The sequence below is a fragment of the Microcaecilia unicolor genome, chromosome 12 (assembly GCF_901765095.1).
Source record: "Microcaecilia unicolor chromosome 12, aMicUni1.1, whole genome shotgun sequence".
Taxonomy (NCBI): domain Eukaryota; kingdom Metazoa; phylum Chordata; class Amphibia; order Gymnophiona; family Siphonopidae; genus Microcaecilia; species Microcaecilia unicolor.
In genome coordinates this window covers 15,192,314-15,217,775 of record NC_044042.1, presented here as the reverse complement: position 1 = coordinate 15,217,775, position 25,462 = coordinate 15,192,314, and the positions used below count along the sequence as shown (strand labels likewise).

The following is a 25,462-nucleotide window of genomic DNA, read 5'->3' as shown; positions in this document are numbered from 1 at the left end:
CCATGTGAGATCCCTCCAGCAGGCCCTGCTGAGCAGGTGGTCCCTCTGGTGGCAGGAGTACACTTGCCCCCCTCTCCTAAAGTCAGACATTGGAAGTACTCTCTTGGTGTTGGCTTCCTCAATACCTTGAGGGTGCATACCTGGAAACTCCCGCATGTGTAGTGGTCATGACCAGTGCCAGTCTCGTAGGCTTGGGGGACATATTGCAAGGGTCAAGTGGCTTTTTGATGATTCAATTGGAGAGTTATACATCTAGGCCATCAACGCACTGATTTCAGCCATGGCTTTGGGACAGTCCAGCTTGTGGGATTTGTTTTCCCCTCCTTGGCTGCTAATTGGTGAATACTGCATAGGATAACAAGTTATTCCTTTCTGGTATTTCTCAGGGCTCTGGATTGACATACCAACCAGACAATCTGGAAAACCTCCTGGTGTGGGTGCAGCTTCCTTTTCCTCAGGGGTTGGGGCTACTTTTGGTATGGATTTTTATTTACAGGTAATAGGAAAAAAAAAAGGAAAATACCTTTTTCTCCGAGGACAAGCAGGCTGCTTGTTCTCACAAGTGGGTCGGCGGCCCAGGAACGACAAATTCTTACACAGCACAATTAAAAGAAAAGTTTTGCCAGAGCCTTCTGGTGCGCGAATCACACATGCGCAGACAACTTCCTGCTCGTCGCGTGAGCGTTCCCGCTCAGTTTTTTCTTGTCCAGGGTGAGGTGAAGAGGTTTTTCCCTGTTCGCTTCGCTGGCCGAGGAAAGAGAGTCTTTTGACGATTTGTTTTTTTTTTCTCATACTTTTATTATTATTCGCTGTTTTTCTTTTAAAAAAAAAAAAACCCCGGTATTTGGTCTTAGTTTTGGCCACTTTCTAAGTTTTCTTTCTTTTCGACGGCCGCGCGGTCGGGTTTTTCCCCTTTTTGTGCCTTTACTTTTTTGGCACGCTCGCGTCGCTTAATTTCGCTGAAGCCGTTTTTCCTTCCATGTTATCGAAGACACCCAGCGGCTTCAAACGTTGTACTCAGTCCAACCGGACCATCTCGGGTACCGATACCCACACTTGGTGTATCCAGTGCCTTGGTCCTGACCATAGCCCAGCCGCTTGTAGTCTGTCTTCACATGAAGAAATGGACTCAAGCGTCTCGAGAGGCCCAACGAGAGAAGCTTTTTGGGGCTCGGTCCAGTCCTTCGACATCGGTACTGAGGTCGGCGGCATCGACATCAAGGAACGCATCGACGTCGGGAGCGAAGGTATTGGCTGCGGAACGACCAACTCGTGCTGGGAGCAGTGAAGCATCGAGTGGGTCTCCACCTGTCTAGAGGCCTCCTGTTATACAAGACCCCGGGACCGACCTTCATCGGAACCGGCCCCGAGGAGACTTGGGGATTCCACGTCTTCCTCACTGGTACTGAGGAGTCTCGATGATGGGTGTCGAGCGAAGGCGAAGAAGCACCGTCATCGTTCTCCTTCGACACACGGTGCCGGGAGCCCTGGGGCGTCGAGGGATTCGGCACCTGAGAAGCTTCGGCTCCGAGTGGATCGCTCTCCCTCTATTCAGGAGGTGCCGATGCATCAATCTAGCAGCCCGGTACCTGCTCCCGAGCCTCGACAGATTCTGCCACTGGCTCCTTTACTGACCCCGCAGCCTTGTCTGACGGCGGCTCTCGACGAGCGCATCAGGGCCCTGCTTACAGAGCTTCTGGGTTGCTGCGTCAGTCTGCTTCAGTGTCGTGAGTGCTTGTGCCTTCCGTACTGTCTGCTGCAGCGGTATCTGGCCCTTCGCCTGTGGTGAGATCCCCGACCTCGGTGCCACCTGCAGCATCGGTGTCAGCTGCCACCCAGGTCGACTCCCTTTCGATGTCGGTGGAGGAAGCATCACCGGAGTCCAGGCGGGCATCAACTTCTCGGCACCCCCATCAAGGGCATCGTTCCTCGGTGACGAGACAGGCTCAGTTTCGGACTGCTTTGAGAGATGTCTTGTCCGATACTGAAGATGAGCATTCGTGGGAGGAAGAGGAGGATCCCAGGTACTTTTTCTTCTGACGAGTCCTATGGGATTCCTTCTGAACCTTCCCCTCCACTAGAAAGGAGGCTTTCTCCACCGGAGTGTCTTTCACCTCCTTTGTCCGGGAAATGGCTGCGGCTGTTCCCTTCCCTATGGAGGTTGAGGATGAGCCCAGGGCTGAGATACTTAAGGTACTGGATTATCCTTCTCAGCCTAGAGAGGCTGCAGTAGCTCCTTTGCATAATGTACTGAAGGAAGTCCTTATGCGATATTGGTCGTTCCCTCTGTCTAATCCCGTGATCCCGAAAAAGGCTGAATCCCAATTTTGGATCCACGGGGAGCCTGAATTGATGAGGTCTCTTCTACCTCACAATTCCATGGTGGTGGACATGGCTCTCAAGAGCCAAGAGTACTAGGGACTATGCCTCGGCGCCCCCAGGCAGAGAATCTAGAACCTTGGACTCTTTTGGGAGGAAGGCGTATCAGGCCACTATGCTCACTGCCAAAATCCAAACATACCAGCTCTTCACGAGCATCCACTTGCGGAACTCGGTGAGGCAACTGTCTAGCTTGGTTGATGCACTCCCTCTGGAGCAGGCTGAGCCTTTTCGCCAGGTGGTCAGGCAGCAGAAGGCGTGTCGAAAATTCCTGGCCAGGGTTACGTTCGACACTTTTGATGTAGCATCCAGGATCGCTGCCCAAGGTATAGTGATGCGCAGACTCTCATGGCTTGCGTGTCTCTGACTTAGATCATTCGGTCCAGCAGCGGATGGTGGATGTTCCTTGCCGAGGGGATAACCTTTTTGGTGAGAAAGTAGAGGATCTAGTTGACGAGCTCAAGAAGCACAATGATGCTATGGATTCTTTCTTCCACTGGGCGTCTCCTGCTACTGCCTCCTCATCTAGGAGGTTTTTTGGAGGGAAGAGGAGTGCTCCCTATTCCTATGCTAGGCGTAGGTACACTCCTGTTTCTTGGCAGCCTGCCCAGGTTCAGTCCCAGCGCGCTCGTTCTCATCAACAGCGTGCGCCTAAGGCCACTGCGGCTCCCCAGCAAAAGCAAGGGACAGGCTTTTGACTGGCTCCAGTTCAGCATAGCCTCAGTAAACATGTCCGTACTGGACGACTTGCTGGTTGTGGGGGAGGTTAATGTTTTTTCACCAAAGGTGGCCTCTTATAACCTCCGACCGGTGGGTTCTTCAAATTGTCCGGTTAGGATACATCCTCAATCTGGAATCCAAGCCTCCAAATTGCCCACCGGGAGCTCAGTCCTACAGCTCCCAGCACAGGCAGGTACTTGCAGAGGAACTTTCTGCCCTTCTACAGGCCCAAGCGGTCGAACCCGTTCCACCAGGGGAAGAAGGGCTGGAATTCTGTTCCAGGTACTTTCTTGTGCAAAAGAAAATAGGGGGGATGTGTCCCATCCTAGACCTAAGGGCCCTGAACAAATTTCTAGTCAGAGAAAAGTTCAGGATGGTTTCCCTGGGCACCCTTCTTCCCATGATTCAGGAAAACGATTGGCTATGCTCTCTGGACTTAAAAAATGCTTACACCCACATCTCGATACTTCCAGCTCACAGGAAGTGTCTTAGATTTTGACTAGGAGCACAGCACTTTCAGTACCGTGTACTGCCTTTTGGCCTGGCGTCTGCGCCCAGAGTGTTTACCAAATGTCTAGCGGTAGTCGCAGCGTCGCTACGCAGACTGGGAGTGCATGTGTTCCCTTATCTCGACGATTGGCTGGTGAAGAGCACCTCGAAGGAGGGTGCTCTGGAGTCCATGCGAATGACTATTCGGGTGCTAGAGCTAATGGGCTTCGTCATAAATTATCCCAAGTCCCATCTCACCCCAGTCCAAAAATTGGAATTCATTGGAGCCCTGTTGAACACTCAGACAGCTCAAGCTTATCTTCTAGAGACAAGGGCGGACAACCTTCTGTCCCTGGTGTCCATGGTTCGAGCGGCTCAGAAGATGTTGAGACTTCTGGGGCATATGGCCTCCACAGGTCATGTAACGCCCATGGTACGTCTACATATGAGATCAGCTCAGTGGACCCTAGCTTCTCAGTGGTTTCAAGTTGCGGGGGACCTAGAAGATGTAGTCCAACTGTCCACCAGCTTTCGGAATTCTCGTCAGTGGTGGACGATTTGATCCAATTTGACCATGGAGTGACCATTCCAAGTTCCTCAGCCAGAGAAAGTGCTGATGACGGATGCATCTCTTCTGGGGTGGGGAGCTCATGTAGATGGGCTGCACACTCAGGGGGCCTGGTCCTTTCAGGAAAAAGGTCTGCAGATCAACCTCCTGGAATTAAGAGCAATCTGGAACGCTCTCAAGGCTTTCAGAGTTCGGCTGTCTAACCAAGTAATCTTCAGACATACAATCAGGTTGCCATGTACTACACCAACAAGCAGGGGGACACCGGATCTCGCCTTCTGTGTCAGGAAGCCATCCAGATGTGGCTTTGGGCTCGCCATCACGCCATGTTTCTCCAAGCTACTTATCTGACAGGCGTAAACAACAGTCTGGACGACAGGTTGAGCAGGATTATGCAACCTCATGAGTGGTCATTGAACATGGGCGTAGTCTGCAAGATCTTCCGAGTGTGGGGCACCCCCTCAGTGGATCTTTTTGCCACTCAGATCAATCACAAGGTCCCTCAGTTCTGTTCCAGGCTTAAGGCCCATGACAGATTAGCATCAGATGCCTTTCTCCTACATTGGGGACATGCCTTCTGTATGCATATCCTCCCATACCTCTAGTAGGGAAGACTTTGCTGAAACTCAAGCAAGACCGTGGAACAGTGATCCTGATGCACCCTTCTGGCCGCATCAGATCTGGTTCCCTCTTTTTATAGAGTTGTCCTCCAAAGTACCGTGGAGTTTGGACTGTTTTCCAGCCCTCATCACTCAGAACGAGGGGTCGCTTCTACAGCCCAACCTCCAGTCTCTGGCTCTCACAGCCTGGATGTTGAGAGCTTAAAATTCACCTCCTTGGGTTTTGCTTGCTTGCTTCCAGAAAAGATTCCATGAAGAAGTGTTACTTTTTCAAATGGAGGAGGTTTGCCGTCTGGTGTGACAGCAAGGCCCTAGATCCTCTTTCTTGTCCTACACAGACCCTGCTTGAATACCTTCTACATTTGTCAGTCTGGTCTCAAGACCAACTCCGTAAGAGTTCACCTTAGTGCGATTAGTGCATATTATCGCTGTGTAGAGGGTAAGCCTATCTCTGAACAGCCTTTAGTTGTTCTCTTCATGAGAGGTTTGCTTTTGTCAAAGCCCCCAGTCAGACCTCCACCAGTGTCATGGGATCTCAACGTCATTCTCACCCAGCTGATGAAAGCTACTTTTGAGCCACTGAATTCCTGCCATCTGAAGTACTTGACCTGGAAGTTCGTTTTCTTGGTGGCTGTTACTTCAGCTCGTAGAGTCAGTGAGCTTCAGGCCTTGGTAGTACATGCACCTTATATCAAGTTCCATCACAACAGAGTAGTCCTCCGCAAGCACCCAAAGTTCCTGCCAAAGGTGGTGTTGGAGTTCCATCTGAACCAATCAGTGGTCTTGCCAACATTCTTTCCCCATCCTCATACCTTCCCTGGTGAAAGCAGTTTGCACACCTTGGATTGCAAGAGAGCATTGGTCTTTTAAGTGGAGCTGATAAAGCCCTTTAGACAGTCCGCCCAGTTGTTTGTTTCTTTTGATCCCAACAGGAGGGGAGTCATCATCGGAAAACGCACAATCTCCAATTGGCTAGCAGATTGTATATCCTTCACTTACGCCCAAGCTGGACTGACTCTGGAGGGCCATGTCACGGCTCACAATGTTAGAGCCATGGCTGCGTCAGTGGCTCACTTGGTCAGCCTCCATTGAGAAGATTTGCAAGGCTGCAACGTGGTCATCAGTCCACACATTCACATCTCACTACTGCCTCCAGCAGGATACCCGACGCGACAGTCGGTTTGGGCAGTCTGTGCTGCAGAATCTGTTTGGGGTTTAGAATCCAACTCCACCCCCTAGACCCATTTTTGTTCTGTTCCAGGCTGCACTCTTAGTTGTTTATGGTTTCTGGTCAATGTATGTTATGTCCTTGCCGTTGCGAGGCCCAATTGACCAATGTTCATTGTTTTGAGTGAGCCTGGTTGCTAGGGATACCCCACATGTGAGAACAAGCAGCCTGCTTGTTCTCGGAGAATGCAAAGATACATACCTGTAGCAGGTATTCTCCGAGGACAGCAGGCTGATTGTTCTCACAAACCTGCCCACCTCCCCTTTGGAATTGTTTGTTTATTATTTGCTTTTTGATTAAACTGAGCGGGAATGCTCACACAACGGGCAGGAAGTTTGCGCATGCGCGATTCGCGCACAAGAAGGCTCTGGCAAAACTTTTCTTTTAATTTTGCTGTGCGAGTATTTGCCGTTCCTGGGCCGCCGTGGACGCCAACCCACATGTGAGATAAATCAGCCTGCTGCCCTCGGAGAATACCTGCTACAGGTATGTATCTTCGCTTTATTGGACAAACGTAATAAATTTTTGAATTGCTTTTAAATGTTTTATTTTAAATACCATTTTATGACTAGCTTTCAAATTTGTGAGCCACTTTAACTTGTTCTAAAGCTAGAGACACCTATATGTTCTTATGCGTGTCTCCTAACATTAGTGTGTGCTAATTTTTAGCACGTGCTAAAAAGTTGGTACACCTATACCACGGCTTAGTAAACTGGGCCTTTAGTTCTTTTATGGGTGCGTGCTTAATGATTTAATACTAGCCACCGTAAGAACATAATTGCTATACTGGATCATACCAAAGGTCCATCTAGCCCATCTAGCCCAGTATACTGTTTCCAACAATGGCCAATCCAGGTCACAAGTACCTGGCAGAATCCTAAAAAGTAGCAAGATTTCTGTACTGCCTACCCTCAAAGGTGAGCAGTGGCTTTCCATGGGTCTACCTTATCGCTCAATATAAGAACATAAGCATTACTGTACTGGGACAGTCCAAAGGTCCATCAAGCCCAGTATCCTGTTTCCAACAATGGCCAATCCAGGTCACAAGTACCTGGCAAGATTTCAAGAGTAAAACAGGTTTTATGCTGCTTATCCTAGAAACAAACACATCTTAATAATGGCTTATGGACTTTTCTTTTAGGAAAGTATCCAAACCTTTTTTAAACCCTGCTAAGCTAACTGTTTTTACTACATTTTCTGGCAGCAATTTTGAGTTTAATTATACGTTGAGTGAAGAAATATATTTTCTCTGGTTTGTTTTAGATATACTACTTAGTAGCTTCATTGCATGCCCCCTAGTCCTAGTACTTTTGGAAAGCGTAAACAAACGATTCACGTCTACCGGTTCCATTCCATTGAGTGAGCCTTTTCTTATATTTGTTTTAAAAATACTATTTAACTTCATGGCGTCTTTGTACCTTTTTAAATGGTAAACATATTTCCTTTCGTCCGTTTACATTCAAGTTGAAGAGACGTAACCTCTCTAGCTTTTCCATCCCCTTAATAATTCTGTTCACCCTTCTTTGTACCTTTCTTTATTGCACTATGTCTTTTTATGGCAACCAGAATTGCACACAGTTCTCAAGGTGCAGGGACACCATGGAGTGATACATTGTGATATATTTTTATTCTCTATTCTTTTCCTATTAACTTCTTACATTTTGTTTTTGGCTACTGCCACCCCACATACCTTGCAGAATATTTCAATATATTTTCCACAGTGAAACTAGGTGTTTGTTTTTCATGGGTGGTGACTCCTAAGGAAAAGAGAGGTGTCATTGTGGACAATGTTAATCTTCTACTGTTTCGTAACAGCCAAAAAAGCAAACTGAATGTAAGGTGTTAATAGGAAAGGAATCTATATATATAAAACTCACTCTCAACGTTCTATTTGCACTGACGTCACTGAAGCCAGGTCCGTAAGTTCGAAGCTCTGAAGCCACACAAAATCAGTCTGTGGGCCCCGCCCTCGCGTCAAACGTTATGACGTTGAGGGCGGAGCACATTCTCAGCTCCAACGTTGTACTGCACTGTAGCTCTGCTCCGCCCTCTCGTCAAACGCGATGACGTCCAGGGCGGAGCACACGTTACTTCGGCAGGTCAGTGGGGTGGGGGGCCTTCGGAGAGGGGGGAGCGCCAGCAGCGACGACATCAGTGGGGGTGGAAGGGGGTGCACTGGCAACACACACATCGGCGACACACGGAGACACAAAGGGACGGAGGGGAGCCTTGCTAGCGCACGTTGCATTGCGATTTGAAATGGGCCTTCGTCACTAGTAGAGAATAAAATCAAGAATATTATAATGCTACAAGACATTTCATTCATGGGGATTTATGTGAAAAGGTCAGAAAATCTAAGAACAAGTAATGTCACTAGTTTGCCTTGTCAGGTGCTCAGCTTGTATATACAGAACCTGGCCCAACTTAAGCTTGATTACATGCAGTTTTACAAACATTAAGTTTAAATTTTATACAAATCTTCTAGCAGCTACATTAATAATTCCATAAAATGACAATGGGGATGAATCTGTGCAGATATCTCACACTTACGGACAGGGGTAAAATTCCATCTCTGTTCCTCCCCCTCCTAAAAGAAATAAAGCTTGATGTCCCCCTTTGGTGACAGTCAAGCAGCAAGCTGCCAGTTGTTCTTCACAGCTCTCAATTTAAAGTGGCTTTCTCCTTTTTGTTTTTTTGTCCAGTTGGTGTGATCAGATGTCCAATATGCCGTCAGGAATGCCGACAGATAGATTTGGTAGACAATTACTTTGTGAAAGACACGTCTGAAGTACCAAGCAGCTCTGATGAAAAGTCAGAACAGGTATGGCATGTCTTTATATTTTCACGTGTTAATTTTTTTCTTTTCATTGGAAATAAGTATTCATGTATGCTGAAAGGGATTATAAAAAAATATCAGAATAAAACTCAAAACTTAAGTTTCTTTAATACAGTCAAAATGAAGACTAATCTCTTACAGGCCCACTTTTATAATTGTTTCTCTCTGGATAAGCCGGATAAGGCAGCCAGCCACACAGTGACATCATTCTGATGGTACCTGTTTAGACTTGCTCCTGGAGAGCCCAGAATGATCTAGAATCCTTTCTGGGAAAGTGCAGCTTTCTTCACGTAGTGGCTGGCTACCTAGATGTCAGCTTGCCTGCCCGCCAGTCTGTTATCCGCTCACAGCTACAAGATCCTGTGCTCCTATTTCCACCGTGACAAAGCATGACAAAAAAAAAATCATCCAAACCTGGTTTTTTTACGTGTCACCAATGCTCTGAAAACATGTCCTCGTTCTGACTCCCGCCACATTTGTCAAATTTCTCCCGCCAACACTATCTTCTCATTCACCTGGCTGGTGCCACTGCCACTAGGGCAGCATTAGCAGCAGCACCTCTCCTCATTCGTTCAAAGATAAACATAATGACCTAAATTAACTCTTCCCCCCCACGATTCCCTAATATGTCTGTTACACGTGAACTTTATTCTACCTCTACATCATTTTGTATTTGTTCATACCGCAACTGGCGATTGTCTTTACGGTAGTATGTAAGCCACATTGAGCTTGCAATTAGGTGGGAAAATGTGGGATACAAATGTAACAAATAAATCTCATTCAAAAAGGAGGAGACAATCTTGTTCACCTTGCCCTAGGCCATCAACCTCCAGAGACATTCCTTGTCGTCAGCAGCAGACGAATCCATTAACTGATGGGTTGTATCCGCTTACCAGCAGGTGGAGATAGAGAACACTGAAAGACCATAGTGCCTCTAGGACGACTAGCTCCAACTGCCTTCAGTATTTCTCTATCTCCCAGCAGGTGTGGATGTAGCTTGATCAGCTCCTGGATTTCAGACTGCCTGGGGTGGCTCCTGTGCTTTGCCAGTTGAGCAGGGGTGTTGTGGCTGGTGGTGGCCACTTTAAAGGCATATAGGTTCGCCCTTTCCATGCTTTACCCATTTCCCCCGCCTCCCGGAGTCCCTCTGTTGCTGCCTGCCTTCAACTTTCCTCACAGCGTTTAAAAAAAAAAAAAAAAAAAGCGCGCTTTTACTGCTTGGCTGTTCTGGGGCTTTTTCCAGTGATGATCCTGGTTCTGTGCAGCTTGACCGGAGCTCGTTGAGTCGGTCTTCTGAGGTGAGAGTGGTGCCCAGCTCCTCCAGGGAGGTCCCGCGGACGCCGTTCCGATCGGGGTAAGTTTTGGCGAGAAGCCGCCATTTTATTGCTCTATTCCTATCCTGTGAAAAAAACGGACGATGGCTGCTGGAGTTAAGCGCTGCTTCCGTTGTGGTAAACGCAGATCAGCAGCGAGGCTGTGTAAAACGTGCTCCTTAGATGCTCAATCTAGTTTGAGCATGCCAAGCAATGTTTCTTCCCGCTCGATGGAGCTGGCAGCGGGCGCCATTTTGGAAGCGCCACATGCCTCGACCCTCGCGGTTGCGGAGGAGTGCAGGGGGACGCCTCGTTTAGAGGCTGCCAGAGGAGCTCCTACATCTGTTTCTTCTAATTTGGAGGCGGAGGGTCAGGTTGAGTTTTTCTCCCCTGAATTTGTGCTTTTAATGCATAAGGCTTTTATGCTGAAAAGAGCTCTGCCACAGGTGTCTGACACTTCGTTGCCTCTTGGCTTCCCTCCGGGTGTTGATGCCCTAGGGATGACTTCAGAGGTTATTTCTTCCCTCGAGTGTTGGAAACACACTAAACATAGACCGGTAAATTCACTGTCTGAAAGTGGCGCATGTCCTTTTTCCACCCCGTGGTCAGGCTGTGGACAGTCTGAGGGATCTGGCAGACCCTCAGGGACGGATGATCTAGAGGAGGGTGCCTGTTTGCCACTGGATTTGGATGATCCCAGTGCGGTCCGGATTTTCCACCACGTCAAGCTGCCAGCTCTCATTACTGACGTCCTTGCAGGCCCTCTCAATTGATGATCCTGCTGAAGGTGACTCCTCCTCTTAATCTTAGGATGGTGAGTACTAAGAAGCCTACTCGGGCCTTTCCTGTGCATGACTCCATCCAAGAGCTTATTGCTGCTCAATGGTCTGACCCCGATGGGCCTTTGAAAGTGGCCAGGGCTATGGGTCAGCTTTACCCTCTGCGTGAGGAGCACTTGGCCCCTTTGGGGGTGCCTAAAGTGGATGCATTGGTCATGGCGGTGACAAAAATGACCAGTAGAGGGAGTCGCCGCATTGAAAGACATGCAGGAGCGGCGGCTTGAGTCCGCGCTGAAGCGGTCCTTTGAAATTGCGGGCCTTGCCTTGAGGGTGTGTATTTGCAGTTCCTATGCAGCCCGGGCTTGTCTTTCCTGGCTACAGCAGGCGGTGGAACAGCCCGCCGATGCGGGCCCCCTTTCTGAGGTTGCCCCGCGGATGGAGTCAGCCCTGTCATTTTTGGCTGTCGCCCTGTATGATCTGGTCAGAGCTTCGGCTAAACAGATGTCTGTGGCGGTGTCCGCCCACCGCCTTCTTTGGCTTCGGCATTGGGTGGCTGACATGGCTTCTAAGCAAAGACTGGTGAGGCTACCCTTTCGGGGCCTCCTGTTATTTGGAGAGGAATTGGAGAAGATTGTGAACACCTGGGGGAATCTAAACCCAGAGGTTACCTGAGGATAGGCCGAGGCTTTCTTCCAAGGGTTCTGTGTTTCCCTCCTCTTCCAGACCTTGCTTCCGTGAAGCTCGAAGGTATCGCCTGGGGCGCTGTGCTGGGTTTTCTCAACGTGCCCGTTTTCAGCAGAGGAACTCCTTTCGCTCGGACAAACGTTCCGCAGGGGCCGCTTCAAGGCCAGGAGTTCAGGGGTGTCCTTCACAATGATGGGACGCCGGTCCACTCCTCCTTGCCTGCAATAGGAGGACGTCTTTCCCTCTTTCTAGAGGAGTGGACCAAGATTACCTCAGATCAGTGGGTCCTGGACCTGATCAGAGAAGGTTACTGACTGGAATTCGGTGCCCCGGTGAGAGACGTGTTTGTGGAGTCCCGATGCGGCACTGCCGTAAAACGGGCAGCGGTAGAGGAGACCTTACAAGTCTTGCTGCACCTTGGAGCGGTGATCCCCGGTGCCTCCCGCCGAACGAGGCTGTGGCTGCTATTCCATTAATTTTGTCGTGTCTCGAAAAGGCGGGCCTTTCAGGCCGATCCTCGACTTACGAAGAGTAAACGAGGCTCTGAGTATGACATTCCTTGTCATCAAGTAGATGAATCCATTACGAGTGGGTTATGTCCATCAACCAGCAGGGGGAGATAGAGAGCACTGAAAAACCATAGTTCTTCATGGCCAGCTAGCTCCATCTGCAGTATTTATCTCTCGAGCAGGGTGGTTGCAGCTTGTTCAAGCTCCTTCAGAAAATCTGCCTGGGGTGGCTCCTATGCTTTTGCCAGTTGTAGCAGGGGTGTTGTGGCTGATGGTGCCCACTTTAAAGGCAAATAGGTTAGCCCTTTCCCTGCCTTACCAGGCCCCCGATGAAGTAGACAAATAGGCAAGCCCTGTCCCTGTCTTTGCCCACGCTGTGGATGCAGGAACATAGGTTCGCCCTTTCCCTGCCTTTACCACGCTACTGATCCTCCGGAGTTGGAAATTTGCCTCTTTCGCTGTTGCCTCAAACTTTCCTCACAGCGTTTAAAAAGAAAAAAAGTTGCGTTGTGCTTTGGTGCTGCGATCCCAGAAAAGAGGTTTTCTTCTGATTGTGCAGTGTGACCGGAGCTCGGAGACTCTCTAGTGAGGTAAGAGCATTTTGTAGCTCCTCCGGGGAGGGCCCGCGCTCGGGACGATTTTGGCACGAATCCGCCATTTTGAATTCTTCCATTTTCGGTGATGGCTGCTGAGAAAGTTAAGCACTGTTCCGTTTGTGGCAAGCACAAATCTGCAGTGGGGCTCTGTAAGGTGTGCTTTTCAGACGGTAGAGCCGGCCCAAGCATGGCGAGCGATGTTACTTCCCGCTCCGTGGAGCTGGCAGTGGGTGCCATTTTGGAACAGCATGATGCGACCCCCACTGAGGCGGAGGGGTTTGAGCATGGAGGGGTGCCTCGTGTAGAGGCTAATAAAAGAGCTGTTTCCCCTGGACTGGAACCGGGAGGCCAGGGTGAGTCATTTTCCCCTGAATTTGTTTTATTGCTGCACTAGTAAAAGAGGCCCGTTTCTGGAGCAAATGAAACGGGCACTAGCAAGGTTTTCCTCCCCAACACCCCCCCCCTTCTCCCTCCCTCCCTATCTACCTACCGACCCCTTCGTCGTTCTGATGCCATTGCTCCGCACCTCCTGTACGCACCGTACGCCATTGCTCCGCCCTCGATGTCATCACGTTTGACGCGAGGGCGGGGCCCCCGAGACTTGACGATTTTGGTGGCTTCACCACCACGAACCCTTCAAACCCGTCTTGAAGGAAGTGACAGAAGTGACGTCAGTGTCTTCAGAACGTTGAGGGTGAGTTTTATTATATAAGAAGATAATGCATACATGTTAAAAAGAGCTCTTCCGCAGGGGCCCTCTGCAGCCCTGCTTTCTGTATCCCCTCCAGTGGAGTCTGGCCTTGGATTACCATCAGACACGTTTTCCCCTGACAGATGGTCGCAAGACAAGCGCAGAAGGATGGATTCCCCTTCAGAGAGTGGCGTCCCCCCCCCCCCCCCCCCCTCCATGGTCGGGATGTGAGGACTCTGAGGGGTCTGGCAGGCCTTCGTGGTATGGAGAGCCAGAAGAAGGTGCAGGATTGCCACCGGATCCAGATGATCCTTCCGCAGTGAGGATTTTCCACCTCGATGAGCTGCCAGCGCTTATTACTGATGCCTTGCAGGTCCTCTCTATAGAAGACCCTGGGAGTACGGAGACCTCCTTCGGTAATCCGAGGATGGCAAGTACTAAGAAGCCTGCTCGAGCCTTTCCTTTGCATGACTCCATCCAAGAGCTTATCACGGCTCAATGGGCTGACCCCGAGTGGCCTTCGAAAGTCGCCATGGCTATGGGGCAGTTATACCCTCTTAAGTGAGGAGCATTTGGCGCGCCTAGCAGTGCCTAAAGTGGATGCCCCAGTCACGGCTGTGACAAAGAAAACTACCCTCCCAGTGGAAGGAGGCGTTGCCCTGAAGGACATGCAGGACCGTCGCCTGGAGGCAGCGATGAAACAGTCCTTTGAAACTTCAGGCCTATCCTTATGGGCGTCTGCATGCAGCTGCTACGCTGCCCGAGCCTGCCTCGCTTGGTTACAACAGGCAGTGAAACAGCCCGGAGATGGAGCGGAGCCCCTTACGGAGGTGGCACCGCGGATGGCGTCGGCCTTGTCATTTTTGGCTGACGCCCTTTATGATCTGGTCAGAGCTTCGGCTAAACAGATGGCTGTAGTATTGGCGGCTCGCCGTCTTCTGTGGCTATGGCATTGGGCAGCTGACATGGCCTCTAAGCAGAGGTTGGTGAAGTTGCCCTTTCAAGGCCTTCTCCTGTTTGGTGAAGAGTTGGAGAAAATTGTGAAAGGCCTGGGGGATGCCAAACCCCAGCGCTTACCCGAGGATAGGCCTTCTTCCAAGGGTCTGGCGGTTCCCTCCTCTTACAGACCTCGCTTCCGTGAAGCTAGAAGGTACCACCCGGGGCATTCTGCTGGGTTCACTTCGCGTGCCCGTTTTCAGCAGAGGAACTCCTTTTGCTCGGACAAACGTTTCGCAGCAGCAGGCTCAAGACCTGGAGTTCAAGGGCGACCCTCTCAATGATGGTGTGCCGGCCCCCTCCTGGATTCCTGTGATAGGTCGACTTTCCCTCTTTCTCGAGGAGTGGGCCAAGATTACCTCAGATCAGTGGGTCTTGGACCTGATCAGAGAAGGCTACAGAATAGAATTCAATGCCCCGATAATAGACGTGTTTGTGGAGTCCTGATGCGGTTCTGCCGCCAAATGGGCGGCGGTAGAGGAGACCTTGCAAGGCTTGATTCATATAGGGGCGGTTTCCCCCGTGCCTCCTGCCGAATGCGGCTTTGGCCGTACTCTATTTACTTTGTGGTGCCGCGAAAAGGAGGGTCTTTTCGGCCTATCCTAGACTTAAAATAAGTCATCAAGTCTCTGAACGTGCGGCATTTTCACAAGGAAGCCCTGCGCTCTGTCGTAGAGGGCGGTACAGCCAGGAGAGTTTCTCACGTCTCTGGACCTGAAAGAAGCTTACTTGCACATACCAATTTGGCCCCCGCACCAGAGGTTTCTGCGTTTTGCGGTGATGGGAAAACATTTCCAGTTTCGGGCCTTGCCTTTTGGCCTCGCCACAGCTCCCCGAACCTTTTCCAAGGTATTGGTGGTGGTAGCTGCTTTTCTCAGGCGAGAGGGTATCCGGGTTCACCCGTACCTAGACGACTGGCTCATCAGAGCAGGCTCTGCAGAAGAGAGTCATCAGGTTACAGCCAGAGTGGTCTCTGTACTGCAATCTCTGGGCTGGGTCGTCAATATAGTCAAGTCTCCTGACCCCCCTCTCACTCTCTGGAATATTTGGGGGTCTGGTTCGACACAGCCTCGGGGATGGTCTTCCTACCTGAGCAAAGGTGGTGCAAGCTTCAGAACCAGGTCCGTCTGCTCCTGAGGATGCCTCACCCGCGAGCTTGGGACATAGTCCAACTGTTGGGGTCGATGACGGCCACTTTGGAAGTGGTGCCTTGCGCGAGAGCATACCTGAGACCTCTGCAGTGCTCCCTACTTCAGTGGTGGTCTCCAATATCTCAGGATTATCAATGTAGACTCACGTGGCTCCCTGCGGCCCGGCTCAGTATGGAGTGGTGGCTCTCAGACAGCATGCTGCGGTGAGGAATGCCGCTAGCGCTCCCCGATTGGTACCTGGTGGTAACAGATGCCAACCTGCAGGGCTGGGGTGCACATTACCAGAGAAGGCATGCCCAGGGTCTTTGGACACCCGAGGAGTTGGAGTGGTCCATCAATTGCTTGGAGTTGAAAGCGATTTTCCAGGCGCTTCTGGCCTTTCAATTGACCCTAAAAGGTTTGGCTGTCAGAGTTCTGTCGGACAACACGACAGCAGTGGCCTACATAAATCGCCAAGGAGGCACTCAGTGCATTGCACTAGCAGTGCTGGCCACGCAGATTTGCCACTGGGCCGAGCTCCATGTGCAGTTTCTGTCAGCAGCTCATATTGCAGGTCAGAGCAACGTGCAAACCGATTATCTGAGTAGGAATCGAATCTACCCAGCGGAATGGGAACTTGCAGACGAAGTATTCCTGCAGATATCTGCCAAATGGGGAAAGCCCGTAATGGATCTTATGGCGTCAAGCACAAATGCCAAAGTCCCGTGCTTCTACAGCAGACGGGAGAGATCCTCGCTCGGCAGGGTTGGATGCATTGGCTCAACCCTGGCCTCAGGGCCTCCTGTATGTGTTCCCTCCGTGGCCCTTGATAGGGCGAGTACTCTTGCGGATTTGGCTCCACCAAGGAGAGGTGGTTCTCATCGCCCAGGAGGCCGTGATATGCAGACCTCCGGCAGATGGTGGTAGAGGATCCCCTGCCGTTACCTCTGGTACCGAACTTGTTGTCACAGGGCCCGGTGACCATGGAGGACGCCTGCCTCTTTGGTCTTACGGCATGGCTATTGAGAGGGCACAATTGAGAGACAAGGGATATTCCAGCTTATGCCAGGATTTGGCACCAATTTGAGGCTTGGTGTGCTTCTAAAGCGATCACACCCATGCGGGCTTCTGTCTCGCCGATACTTGACTTTTTGCAGGATGCTTTACAAAAAGGCTTGGCCTATAATTCCCTGCGTGTTCAAGTGGCAGCCTTAGCATGTTTTCGAGAGAAGGTCTCTGGCCTCTCTCTGGCTGCTTGCCTGGATGTGACACGGTTTCTTAGAGGGGTGCTTCGGCTCCGTCATCCCGTGCGGGCTCCGTGCCCGGCCTGGAATCTGGGGTTAGTTTTAAAGGCCCTTCAGTGTTCGCCCTTCGAGCCGCTTAGGTGAGCTTCGGAGAAGGGTGTGACCTTAAAGACGGTCTTTTTGGTGGCCGTGACATCGGCGAGACGGGTATCTGAGCTCCTGGTGCTGTCCTGTCGAGACCCATTTCTGCAGTTCTCAGAGTCCGGAGTAATGGTATGTACGGTGCCTTCCTTCATGCCTAAGGTGGTTTCAGCGTTTCACCTAAACCAGCCTATTTTCCTGCCCTCCTTTTCTAAAGAGGAGTTTCCAGAAGCCTATGGGCAGTTGCACCTTCTAGATGTGCGAAGGGCTCTGTTGCAATATCTGCACATGTCAAAAGCCTTCAGGACCTCTATCTTTTTGTTCTTTTGTCAGGTCCGCGCAGAGGGTCTGCAGCATCTAAGGCCACTATAGCCCGTTGGCTCAAAGAAGCTATCTTTTCAGCATATCTGCTATCTGGCTGGCCTCCGCCTGAAGCCTTTAAGGCACATTCCACAAGAGCGATTTCCTCTTCTTGGGCTGAAACTGGAGCACTCTCTCTTCAAGAGATATGTAGTGCAGCTACTTGGGCTTCTAAGCTCTCGTTTGCCCAACATTACAGGCTGGATGTGGCTGCCAGGAGAGACGCGCATTTTGGAGCAGAAGTGCTGGCGCGTGGTGTGGCTTGTTCCCACCCTATCTAGGGATTGCTTTGATACATCCCGCTTGTAATGGATTCATCTGCTTGATAACAAGGAAGGGAAAATTAGGTTCTTACCTTGGTAATTTTCTTTCCTTTAGTCATAGCAGATGAATCCATGAGCCCTCCCTCTGTGGTTCATTATGTCTGTGCCCTGAAAAAGACAGGTACAAATCAAGGTAAGGTATACACAAACAAGTGGCACATTTCTTGGGCAGACTGGATGGACCGTGCAGGTCTTTTTCTGCCGTCATCTACTATGTTACTATGTTAATTTTATGTTCAGTTTTTCCTGTAGATATGTTCCCTCATTGGGAGAAGTTGGAAAACCGTCTTCAGGATTTCTGTTCAGTTACAGGAGGATGAGTTCATTCCCTCCAGGAGGATGAGTCCATTCCCTCCTTTCTTATAGCTCCAGTTTGGGGCGTTCATCCGCTATGAGGAGAGTTCATGTTGTTATGCTTTGCGGTGTAACACTGCTTTGGAAGCTTCAAATACTGAAGAGGCAGATGGAGCTAGCTGGCCATGAGGCACTATGGTTTTTCAGTGCTCTCTATCTCCCCCTGCTGGTTGATGGACACAACCCACTCGTAATGGATTCATCTGCTATGACTAAAGGAAAGAAAATTACCAAGGTAAGAACCTAACTTTCCCTTCTAGTGCAAGTAAACTTCATAGGTTTTTCCTACGCTTACATAGTATTGAAAATCGCCTCCATGGCTCATACAGTCCTTTTTTTAAAATTCAGAATCATTGATTCTGTTGCACCCTGTATTGACTTTTGACATATATTTTCTTTGTTTATGTGTCATTTGAAGCTTGATCACATTATCTGGTACTCACTTATTAAGCCTAGATACATAAGTGGTGGTGTCATTCTTAGCTTTGTTTTATCAATATATGATACCTTGTTATGGACATTTGTTCAGGAGTAAATGCACCCTATTATTAGCTAGTGTTTCAAACAGATCAGCTCCGTTTAGAGCTTAACCCCTTGAAAGGGGAGGATTGTAGGAGCAAAAGGCACTGTGTGTAGCACTACATGCCACTGTATAACAAAGTTTTATATAGTGTTAATACATGGCATCTTCCAGCATAAATGCGGGGAACCTGGGGAAAAAAAGCTTTATGGATCATATATTCAGGATGGCCGCTGCTTAACGGGCTGATGATCCATCAGCTCCTGTCACCATCTCGGAGTGGCCCGCTGGTTGCCAGGGATCTGGCCCAATTATGATCTTCGGGGTCCTTGGTGATCTGTGGCTCCTTTTGCCATGTGATTTGGAGCAAGTTGATTCGGGGAGCGGCTGGCTGCCGTCGGTGTTTTGGTGCCAGCGGGTGGCCTGTTTTGCTCTGTCGGTGCGGTAGCGGGTGCCAGGTCAGTAGGGGGTGCTCGCTCGGGCCGGTGTTTCCTGGCACGGGCTTTCTTCGGTTCGTCCGTGCCGCCGGTCTCCATCGCTCTACAGGACCGTCCTCGGCGTGCTCTGCCCGAGCCTCCTGTCGTACGGCCTGCCGACCGTTGACCGCTGGTTGCTGCACTGTTGCCTGTCCCTCGTTCTTCATCTTTTTCGTTGGGAGTCTGCTGCCTTCTCGCTCTTCCTCCCGTCGTGTTGGAGTTGACGACGCTGCTGACATCGCCGGCTCTTCCTCTTCTTTCAGCCTGATGGAGGGACAGTGGAGGAGGTCCTTGGTCTGGAGAGCCTGACAGTTGGAGCCACAGAGGACGACCGTTCCACCATTTTGATTCCTGCACAGCTTACTCCGTTGCTGTGGATGCCTGCATACTGTTGCTGTTTCTTCTGTGCTTCATGTGTTCCAGCAGGGCACTGTTGCAGCTCCCGTGTGAGGATCGCCTTGCTGGCCCTGTTTGTGTCAGTCACCTCTGCCTGGATCTCCATCTTTCCTTTGGCCTCCTGCCGTCCATCTTTGTCTCTCTTCCCATTCCCTCTCCCTTCTCACCCTGTCTTCCCGCCCCTCACTAATGTAATATACCTGTAATTGTATTTATTTTATTAGCTCATTGTAAGCCGCTTTGGGGTTGCAAACATGTGGCAAAAGGCGAGGTATAAATGATCTAAAATAAATAATCCTGGAAAGAGAAGACGGAACCTGTATCCACACGAGAGTTATCTACAGACCTCCTGCCGTCTGCGGAATCAAAAAGAAGTAGGGAGGTTGTGGATGCCTGTCAAAGTGCCTTGCTCAGACAAATGGTGACGGAACCCACGAGGGAAGGGTCGATGCTGGATCTAGTGTTCACTAATGGAGGTAGTGTTTCCGATATCCGGGTGGGTGCCCACCTGTGTAATAGTGATCATCACATCGTATGGTTTGATATAAGGGCAAAGGCGGAGTACAGACGCACAAAACTCAAAAGTACTGGATTTCAGATGTACTGATTTTGTTAAAATGGGGGAATACCTGAAGAAGGAGCTGTTGGCCTGGGAAGGCGTAGGAGAAGTGGAAAAACAGTGGTCCAAGCTAAAGGCTGCTATAACTATGGCGACTGATCTTTTTGTGAGGAAAGTAAACAAAAACAAGAGAAGCATGATTTTCCAAATGAGTAGCTGAAAGAATAAGAGGAAAAGAGGCTTTGTTCAAGAAATACAAAAGAACGCAACGAGAGGATCACGGAAAAGATTATCGGATTAAACTGAAAGAAGCGAAGAGGGAAATACGGCTAGCGCAAGCGGAAGAAAAATGGCTAAAGAAAGAGAGGTGACAAGAAGTTTCAGATATATTGGAGAAAGGAGAAGCGATAGGAATGGAATTGCGAGACTGAAAGATAATGAGTGGCTATGTGGAGAGTGATGAAGATAAAGTGAACTTGCTAAACAATTATTTCTCTTCGGTGTTCACAGAGGAAAATCCTGGAGAAGGACTGCAGTTGGCTGCCGAGGGAAAGTCTGGGAATGGAGTGGATACTGCGCCGTTTACGGAAGAAAGAGTTTATAAACAGCTGGAGAATCTGAAGGTGAACAAAGCTATGGGGCCGGATGGGATGCATCCCAAGATACTGAAGGAGCTCAGAGGTCCTGGCAGGACCTCTTAAAGATTTAATAGATCTTTAGAGACAGGAGAGGTTCCGCGAGATTGGAGATGAACGGATGTGGTCCCTCTTCACAAAAATGGAGACAGGGAAGAAGTGAGAAACTACAGACCAGTAAGTCTCACGTCGGTGGTAGGAAAAATAATGGCATCGCTGCTGAAAGAAAGGATAGTTAACTTTCTAGAAACTGACGGGTTACAGGACCCGAGGCAACATGGCTTTACCAAAGGAAAATCCTGCCAAACACATCTTATTGACTTTTTTGACTGGGTGACCAAAGAACTGGATGAGGGACGTGCGCTAGATGTAATCTACTTGGACTTCAGCAAAGCCTTTGATACAGTCCCCCACAGAAGACTCATGAATAAGCTGAAAGGGTTGAACTTAGGACCGAAAGTGGTGAACTGGATAAGAAACTGATTGACTGACAGATGGCAGAGGGTAGTGGTAAATGGAATCCGCTGGGAGGAAAGGAAGGTGAGCAGTGGAGTTCCTCAGGGGTCGGTGCTGGGGCCTATTCTGTTTAATATATTTGTGGGAGATATTGCTGAAGGGCTGGAAGGAAAGGTGTGCCTTTTTGTGGATGACACGAAAATAGCCTGGAGGGAGTAGAAACAGTGAGAAGGGATCTCCGAACGTTAGAAGAATGGTCGAGGGTCTGGCAGTTAAAATTTAATCAAAAATCCTAACACAGCCTCACACTGGCTATGTAAATGTCATGTAGGACACCCCACTCTGTGTAACTTATAGTCAATCTTCTAGATGGAGAAAAAAGCTTCAGTTTTGCCACCCAGCCAGCCCAACACAGGCTATAAGGCGTAGGTTCAGCGTGCCATCATATAGCTTAAAAAAAACTCCATCAAAATGATTAACCACTCTCTAACTGGTATTTGTGTGTGTCTCTGCAAACATGTAAGTCAGTTTCTTATGCACTCCTAATACAGTTTTCCAAAGTATTTATATGTGATAAAGCCGGGGACACCGCAAAAAATCACTTAGCTTCCACCAAATGCTGTAGTGTTCCACTCATTCCAGTGGTCTCCGCTCTTCAACCCGACAGGGAGCCCCCGTTTTGCTAGTGCTGCGTCAGCATTTGGTTCTGAGAAATTGTTCCCTTGAAGCAGCATGAGTGAAACAGGGCCTTTGTCTAATGTATTTTTCTGGAGCAGTATATAGACATGCCAAATTATTTGCTCTCCTTTTGGAAAGTTGTCAATAGCAACATTTGGTTCTGAGAAGTTGGTTCCCCTGAAGCAGCATGAGCGAAACAGGGCCTTTGTCTAATGTATTTTTCTGGAGCAGTATATAGACATGCCAAATTATTTGCTCTCCTTTTGGAAAGTTGTCAATAGCAACATTTGGTTCTGAGAAGTTGGTTCCCCTGAAGCAGCATGAGCGAAATGGGGCCTCATCTAATGGTTTTTCTAGAGCAGTGTGTAGACACAGCAAATTATTTTATTTATGGATTCTTGTATCCCACCATTATCCAAATACAAAATTCGGTTCAAACTGTCTTACAGTTTACATTTTGGTGGAGTTACAATAGTGTTGTGCAGTGAGGAGAGGGCATCTATAGTTTGTGTGGTTATTCGTAGAGTTTTTGAAGCGATAAAGAGGAGAAGGTAGGGGATAGCTTTGCCAATGTCCTCTGTACATTTATTGCCTGGAAGGTGATGGAAGTTCCGGGTACATTTGGGACACCATGTGCACTGTTTCTTTAGAAAGCTAAGTACTTTTTGTTTCAATTTGAAAGTGTTGGGAAGTTATTTGGATAAATAAATTTATAATATAGACTGTGAGTGTTTGTATGGAGGGTGGTGAAGTTTTTGTGACCAATGATGTTTCCCTTGAGTAAGCTAATTGCTATTTTGTGGCAGTTGTAAAAGCTTTACTTTCAAGGTTCATTGAGGTCTTTTCTCCAATTTTTTATTCTTGCTTCCTGGTGGGTGTTTTTGCTTATCTGACTGTATTCTACTTGCTATGATTAATTTAACATTCAGCTCCTATAATTTTATTAACTGGTTAGAGCCAGCGCATTTCGGGGACAAAGTCAGGGCAGAACCAGAAGTTATACAGGCATTGCTGATATTCAGCCATGGTATTCAGCTACCTTAGGACCACAAGGCTGTCCTAAATTAACAAGCTAGCTATCTATATACTGCTGTTTAATATTGGTGGTACCTTCATAACTTTGCAGTCCGCTGACTTCCCAGATGTTTGGTGCCAGTACCTGGATAGGAGCTGGCACTGACGCAGAACGCTGGCAGCTGAATATTACCTTTCACGCTCAACTTTTGATGCAATGCTTTACATTGCAATCCTCAACATTAATTTCTCTTTATGTCAATCTGAATTCCATTAATTCTGGAGCATGTAATAAGCACTTAGCTTTAAATATTGAGATGTTTAAAAGATATGACAGATATAGTGATAAAGGGCAGGTAAAGGGGGAGCTGTAGTTGTGCAAGATTCTGCTTCCTATGTAGCAGAGGTTGAAAGACAGTTGGAAGATGTATCCACGTCTTTATAGTGTTTGATGAGGATCCAACATCATGGCTTCAATCAAAAAATTTGAAGATTATACAATGTGGACTGGATTCGATTTTTAACAGAGAATGTAAATATTTATATTTGAAACATCCTATAATTCCTGTGTTCTATGCCCTGCTTAAAATTCACAAGCAATTATAGTTGCCCCCTTCTATTATTTTATCTAGAGGTTCTGTCCCAGAGGCAATATCATCTTTTGTGGATATGTTTTTGAAACCTTCCATTTGTATGAGCTCTTCCTATATAAGGGACAGAACATATTTTTTTTGAATTAATTAGATGAAGTAGGATATCTAGCCAAAACTAACCCTATCCTTGTCATGTTATGAATTACATCATTATACACCTCCATTCCACAATTGGAGACTTTGGAGGTAGTATCAGATGTGTTAGAATTGAGGTCAAGACCATGTAGGATACCCTCAGAATGTTTGCTTGATTGCTTGAATTGACTAGACTTGCATTAATGGAGAATCACTTCTTGTTTCGAATCACTTCTTGTTTCAAGATGAACAATATTTACAGATATCAGGGATTGCAATGGGAGCCACTTTTGCTCCATCAATTGCCAATTTGTTCATGTCAAATTGAGGAAAAATGGATTGAGAATTCACCATTTGGTAACACATTAGCCGTTTGGAGGCGGTTTATTGATGACATTTTTTTGCTTTGTGAAGGTGATGAAGAACTGAATTAATTTGGTATATGGTTGACTTCTTGTCACACCAATATAAAATGTACTAGTACTTTCTTCTAGAATGATGGTACAATTTTTGGGTATTGAAGTGACAATTGAGGGACAAGTTTACCAAGGTATTCCGGAAATCCACAGATTGAAATACGTTCTTGCACTATCAGAGCTGGCTTCCTGTAAAATTGAGGAACAGCTTGCTTTTTATCACAGTTTTTAAGATTTTGGAGGATCTGTATGAAGAAATGTAATTTTAATCAAGCTAAACAGTTCTAGAGATCTGTATCGATTTAGAGACATTTTGGACACTTTCCCCTTCCCTCTTCCCTCCAGGTTTCCCTAATCCTTCCATCCATTCCTACTCTTCCCCAATATCTCTTGTAGGTTTTTCTGCTGTATTAGCTTCATTTTACTGCATTGGCGTCTGCCTCTGTGGTCTGTTGTAAGCCACATTGAGCCTAACACTGTTGGGAAACTGTGGGGTACAAATGAGATAAATAAGTTCTGAGAGGATAAACAGGCTAATATTCTCACATGTGGGTAGCACGATCTGTGTTGCGTGGTCTGGAGCTTACATCAAGCTTTTACAGAGGCTTTTGGAGCACAGGATCAACAGTCCTCCCCCACCCCCCCCAAATGGAGAGTGGAGGATGCATTTTTCTGTCTCACAGCTACTGGTTTGGTTCTTTGAGCGCTTCTTTTGTGCCTTTTGTTTTTCTTTAGTTCTGTTCCTCGTTTGGGTTAAATTTCTTCCCGTTTGATTTTTCTTATTTTTTTTTCCTTTACTGTGCTCAGCCCCAGTCGGGTCTTTCCCTTATTTTTTTCTCTGATGTTTCATCTATGGCACCATCCAGTGTTTCCATTTTCCTTCGGAAACTCCCCCAGTTTCTATTGGAATCGGACCACTTCTTGCACGGCCACTCTTTTTTTTTTTTTTTTTTTAATTTTTAAAAATTTTTTCGTGTTTGGGGTCTGAGCATTTCCCGTCTGTGTTTTGTGCCTTGAGATTCAAGCCAGAACCCAGTTAGCCAGAGTGGCTCACAGGGACTTCTTTATGGAGCTAAGTCTGAAACCTTGGTGTCGGCATCGATATCTGCAGTGTTGACGTTGACTTCGGGAGCATCGGCACCTGCCTTGCCATCGGCTGCTATTTGACCCCCAGGACCAACCGAGGAGTGTAAACGCCAGAAAGACTTCCATATGATGCCGCTGTGCGAGTCTGAGCATCAAGACTAGATACCTTGTTCCCTTAGCTGCTGGCTTTCTTCGGAGTGCATTGGCTCCACTCAGCCCAGCATGGCCCTCAGCCTGCAGTGCGGCTACACTGCTTCAGCAGCTTGTTTCTACACCGATACCCCAGCCTTTACCGATGTTGCCCCTCTATGGGGACATCCAAGCATTGCTCCCTGAGCTCCTGGTTGGCTTTGTTTAGAGGACATTGACACCAAAGGTGCTTGCGCCTGCTTTTTCTCTTGAATCGGCCCTATATGGTCATTGTCCTGTGCTGAGGCCTCTGACGTGAAACCCACTCTTCAATGCCTCTTTTTTTCAAGTCAGTTCCTCTCTGTTGAAGCAGACTTGGGCTCAGCACTCCCATGAGGAGTTCCTGGAT

At 48.4% G+C, this 25,462-nt stretch overlaps 1 protein-coding gene across 1 annotated transcript in view; it reads left to right on the top strand.

Moving 5' to 3' along the window:
* The window catches only part of TRIM33 (tripartite motif containing 33), a 149,419-nt gene that overhangs the window by 24,108 nt on the left and 99,849 nt on the right, over positions 1–25,462 (top strand). The window contains 1 exon segment of the mRNA XM_030220415.1: positions 8,707–8,825. Within this exon segment, the coding sequence (XP_030076275.1) occupies positions 8,707–8,825 (119 nt within the window).